This window comes from Montipora capricornis, chromosome 10 (assembly GCF_036669925.1).
Source record: "Montipora capricornis isolate CH-2021 chromosome 10, ASM3666992v2, whole genome shotgun sequence".
Classification (NCBI taxonomy): domain Eukaryota; kingdom Metazoa; phylum Cnidaria; class Anthozoa; order Scleractinia; family Acroporidae; genus Montipora; species Montipora capricornis.
This window is the reverse complement of record NC_090892.1, coordinates 22,357,558-22,362,611: the sequence shown is the minus strand read 5'-3', so window position 1 is coordinate 22,362,611 and position 5,054 is coordinate 22,357,558. Positions and strand designations below refer to the sequence as shown.

The 5,054-nt window shown below is 42.1% G+C and overlaps 1 protein-coding gene across 1 annotated transcript; it reads right to left on the bottom strand.

Moving 5' to 3' along the window:
- Window positions 1-345: 345 nt before the first annotated feature.
- On the bottom strand, window positions 346-4,718 carry LOC138020419 (cyclin-C-like). Its single transcript, XM_068867408.1, has 4 exons — window positions 4,637-4,718; window positions 2,376-2,453; window positions 2,125-2,150; window positions 346-795 (listed from the first exon to the last, which is right to left on the bottom strand). The coding sequence occupies exons 1-4, from the start codon at window positions 4,716-4,718 to the stop codon at window positions 346-348; spliced, it is 636 nt and encodes a 211-aa protein (XP_068723509.1).
- Between the last annotated feature and the right edge of the window lie 336 nt (window positions 4,719-5,054).

Here is a 5,054-nt window from a genome sequence, read left to right as displayed (position 1 = left end):
AAGAATTTAAAAAAGCTTTTTCAATATTTAGCAAGCAGTTTGCAAACAGACAAGTCTTATTTGATCCCAGCCCAGTGCTTTCTTGCCTATAAGCAAACTATCCATTTTGGGGATTGTATTTGATCAGGAATTTTGGTGGTTTCACTTGCTAACAATAAAGTTATGCTATAATTCTGATTGACATGGAATCCCTGAAATGGAGAACTTGCTCATTGACTTTATAATGATTACTGGTAAAATTATTCTCTGTATTTCTATTCACTTTTTAAATTTTTCCCTTTGAAAAATAAAAAAAAAAAAACAACATTAAGAAGAAATGAATTCATTGACACTATTTAAGCAGGCCTAAGATTCTGGAGGCACTGGTGAAGGGGTTTGACCAGGGGTGGCTGATGTTGGTCGCACCTTGGGTTTAGGTACTGTACTTAATATGGCTGAAATCTCCGTCCTTTCATCATAACTCTTCCAGAGTTCATAAAGTTGCAAAATCTCTTGTGTTATTTCCAGGATCTTGTCCATATCAACAGACAATTCAGCAAACCATTGTTTGCAGTCTTTCTGTTGAATAACACAAGCCACGTAAATTGCAGCCAAGGCAATCTGATAGGGAGGGTAAATGAGAGAGACATCTGATTCAGTGCGCAGACTGTCATTTAAGATTCGCCAGGCAATCGGCAGGATAGCATCTTCTATTCCAAGGTCAGCAACATACTGTGTCAGAGGTCGGTAAGGGTGGTATACAATTAAGAAACAATCCATCATTTCTAATATTAAGAACAACTCACATTCCAGAACCTTTATTTTGAGAATAAATAAGATCTTAGTCATTTTCATGGAATCGATCTGAATAATAAATATAATGCCTGCTAGGGTATAATACTGTTGACTGAAGAGTATCTGAACCTGTTTGGGGAACATATAACAGATAATAGAAAGTTACTATAATAATAGAAAAAAAAAAAAACACTATTGGAAGATAGCCTGTTTACAGTTTCCCGCTCTCCTAAAGGAGATTGAAGAGGAGCGTCTGGGATTCAATGTTGATAATCGTGTTCAATGTCACGTGATTTTTTCTGGAATGTGTGGAAAATGATTTGATTGGTTATTACCCCCGACCATTACATCATTGAAACAACGAGTTTTGATTTGCTTCCGTTTACAGCAACAACACCTTTTACAAAGAGTTTGTGTGCACTTTGTGCATGGTAAAAAATATGGAAAAAAACATTTTTGATGGTCGAAGAGGCGGAATATTTTTATCTATGGAGTGTAAAGTTGAAATCGATTCTAAGTACATTTGTAGGAATTGTTTGTCAGTGCTGAAGAAACGATGGGCGCTCTTGACGAATGTTGACGAGGTGAATTCACTCAAAAAAGTCTTCCGCTATCCGCTCATCATTCAATGTAATAATAGTATTCGTGGATAATGTTTATGATAAGCGTATTTTGTTACTTGTCCATGTGACTCGGATTAGGTTTCGAATATATTCGTGGTATGTTATCTTTGCTAGAGAATCACACATTATGTGTGCATATGCATAGAGATCATTCGAATGGGGAAGATATCGTTGACGTCACCTATTGTCATTAATGTGCCAGCCAGAGCCTCATTGACTGTGGAAACAAAGGGTCTTTTGTTCCTGTCATTGGCACATTTGAATAACAAAAGCAATGTTTGTAAACAGATATCTTCCGTATAAAAGAAAGGAATATTAAATTAGCGATGAGGATGAACACCACAACCCAAGTGAGTTCTACTGCTACTTCTTCTCCTTCCATAGCTCCTCTCCAACTTCCCGCGTTGCCGCCCTCCGTTTCCTATGCGGATTTGTCAACCCTTGCACAGCGTTGGGTGAAGTGGGTCCAGTCACTGGAATACTTTATTCTTGCCTCGGGTATCACCGATTCTACGCAAAAGCGGGCAGTTCTCCTTCACCTTGTTGGACAAGAGGTTCAGGATTACTTGTATTTGCAACATTACCAGAGATTGATGAGGATTACACTACAGCGCTTGAACGCTTAACGGCTTACTTCGAGCCTAAGAAGAATGTGCTGTTGGAAAGGCATATCTTCCGTTCTGCCTCTCAGCTACCCGATGAATCTCTTGACACTTTTGCAACACGCTTGCGACATTTGGTAAAGAGTTGTGACTACGGGGAGAGAGCAAACAAAATGATCAGGGATCAGCTAGTGGACAAGCGCTATTCGCGGGACCTTCGATGAAGATTTATTCAGGAGACAGACCTCACTCTGAAAAATGTCCTGTCAATTGTGCGCACCATAGAAGCTTCAACCGGAATGCTGTTCAAATGGAAACACCTTATTCGGCACCGATCTGCGATTCAGAGCAGAGCGTCCTCAAAATTTTAAAGTACCTAAACCAGGCTGCAAGGTCAACAGTCGTTCAAAGCCAATGCCAATTGGAAAGTTTCTTCTACACCCATCTGTTATTTCTGTGGAAATAAAGGGAACAAAGCAAAGCACTCTTCCTGCTCTGCAAATGGTGCAATGTGCTGTTATTGTGGTAAAAAGGGCCATTTTCAACGCGTTTTCAACAGTATAAACCGTGGGTCGCGAGCGGCGTGAAGCTTTTCGCCTCTTTGAAACTAGAAAGCATTCACAAGATCACTCAACCAACGATGAATATCTCTTTGTTCTAGGAACTTCTGTTTCTCAGTGTACTGTTCCTGTTTGCATTTATGACGCGGAAATACCCGTAATCATTGACTCCGGTGCTAGTGTATATTTCCCTACTGAAAACAGATCTCAGCGTTTACCCTTTGGTTCACCCGAAGTCATTGCTATTAGGAGCGTATTCGATATGTGTGTATTCTCGTTCTACCGGCTTATCAACCGACGCGCGATTCACGGTTGTCGACCACCAAAAACGCTGGTTGGCGTTTATGCAAGACCCGGCAATTGCACTAGACCTACTTAGAGTGCGACCAGCAGAGCAGGCGCATTTACGCTTGGTGGCGAAAACTTTCACAGGGAAAACTGATACCGTGCGAGTTTCCCACGTGGATCAGTTGGTAACGCAATACTCCAGTATTCTTGAGAGGGTTGGCAATTGATAAACTATCAATTAAATATTACACCGATCCCGTGGCGCAACCTCTTAGACGAGCACCCTTTCATGTCAGTAAAGACGTCGATCAAAAGCTTCAGAATTGACAGACCTTGACATCATAGAAGACACCGAGGGTCCTACCCCGTGGGTGTCCCGCTTAGCTCCCGTTCCCAAGTCCAATGGGATATATGTGTTTGCATTGACACGAGGCGGCTCAACGAAGCGGTGAGCAGCACCCTATACCGACTTTAGAAGAGACTTTGAAGGCGATGAATGGAGCCAAGATATCGATCTATGATGTGGTTGCCATCAAATTGAGCTGCACCCAGACTCGCAAGCTCTTACCACGTTTTCTACTCACACTGGCCTCAAGTGCTTCAAACGTCTCATCTTTGGTTTGTCCTCTGCTTCAGAGCAATACTAATACACCAGGAGCACCCAACGAGAATATAGTTCAAAACCACTTAAATATAGCATTGTTTAACGTATTTTAGTATTTAAATTGTAGATCTAGGCATATTTTTATCCCCTAAAAATTTTTCATCTGTTAGGATTTCCTAGCTGAAAGTCTAGAGGTCCAAAACATTTAGGGAACAAAACTTACTTTTTCGAAACATTTGGCCAGAGAATAGGCTCCCGAAAATTCTAGGTGACGGTTTTGAGGTACAAATCCGTTAAAAATGGGCAATTATACCATATTTTAGATGTTCGAAAATCCTAGGACAAGCAGGCAAGCAATAAATTTTACAACAAATGTTCCGAAAATTGTAGATCTCAAATCGTCTTCCGAACAGATATTTTGCCCCTGATACATCATTCAGGAAACCCTACAAGGGAATTGAAGGCGTTCGTAAGATTTCCAACGACATTATCATCTTTGGCAAGGATCAGAAATCACTTGACCACAGCCTAGAAGAGCATTTCAAACAATTGCGAGAGTGTGGACTTACTCTGAATAGAGAAAAATGCCTTTTCAGTGTCTCAAAGCTGGATTTCTTTGGTTTCAAAGTCTCAGCAGCTGGTCCTTCTTTCCTGACGGCAAAAAGGTCGAAGCTATACAGACAGCTCGTACTCCACAGAGCTCTTCCGAAGTTCGTAGTTTCCTTGGTCTAGTTAATTACTGTTCCAGGTTCATTCCAGATTTCTCTACCCTTTAAGACCCGCTACGACAACTTACAAGGAAAGACATCGAGTGGTCTCGGACAAAGCAACATCAAGAATTTTTGCAAAGTTGAAATCTGCACTAACCAGCGATTGCATGTGTTATGGCGCATTACGATGCGATGAAAGAAACTCAGTTACGCGTCGATCCAAGTCCCGTCTGACTCGGAGCAATACTAATACAGAGCGATGACACTTCCCTTCGTCCTGTCGCTTTGGGTAGTCGCGCACTTACAGATGTTGAGAGAAGATACTTGCAAACAGAGCGTGAAGCCTTGGTAGTGATCTGGGGTTGCGAACGTTTTCACATCTACTTATACGGCAAGGAATTATTCTGCGAAAGCCGTGGGAAATCGTCCCCCTTCCCTCTGGGGGAAGCCATCTTGTTTTGGTTGAAGCGTGTACCATGTTGCCTCAAGTTGCCATCCTCCGCTCGACTACAGCTGAAGTTATCGTCACGCATCTTCAGAGAATATTCTCTACACATGGCTACCCAGAGCAGATTATTTCTGACAATGGTCCACAGTTCGTGTCGATTCCTTGAGGCGCATGGAAGCTTGCGCCGAAAAGTCACTCCATACTGGCCTCAAGCCGTTGCAGAAGTGGAACGTTTCAACCAGCCCTTGGAAAAGGTTATCTGCGAAGCGCTCATTGAGGGTAAAAATTTACAAGTTCTCCTTTAACTATCGCGCTACTACACCGCCTCGTGTCCGCTGATCTTCGGAAGCGAATTACTAACGAAAGTTCCTCGGTTTCGTAAACCTGGGCTGACCACAGCCTTCATTGTTGCTCGAAGAAACAATCTCACCAGGAAGAGCAAGCA

What these genes read in the sequence shown, in the direction of transcription:
- LOC138020419 (XM_068867408.1), bottom strand. Translation starts at nt 4,718, where the DNA reads ATGTGTAGAGAATATTCTCTGAAGATGCGTGACGATAACTTCAGCTGT. An exon ending in GACCTTGCAGCCTGGTTTAG is followed by an intron (nt 2,151 to 2,375) that starts GTACTTTAAAAT and finishes CTCTCCCCGTAG; the next exon opens with TCACAACTCTTTACCAAATG. An exon ending in CTCTTTACCAAATGTCGCAA is followed by an intron (nt 796 to 2,124) that starts GCGTGTTGCAAA and finishes CTCAAAATAAAG; the next exon opens with GTTCTGGAATGTGAGTTGTT.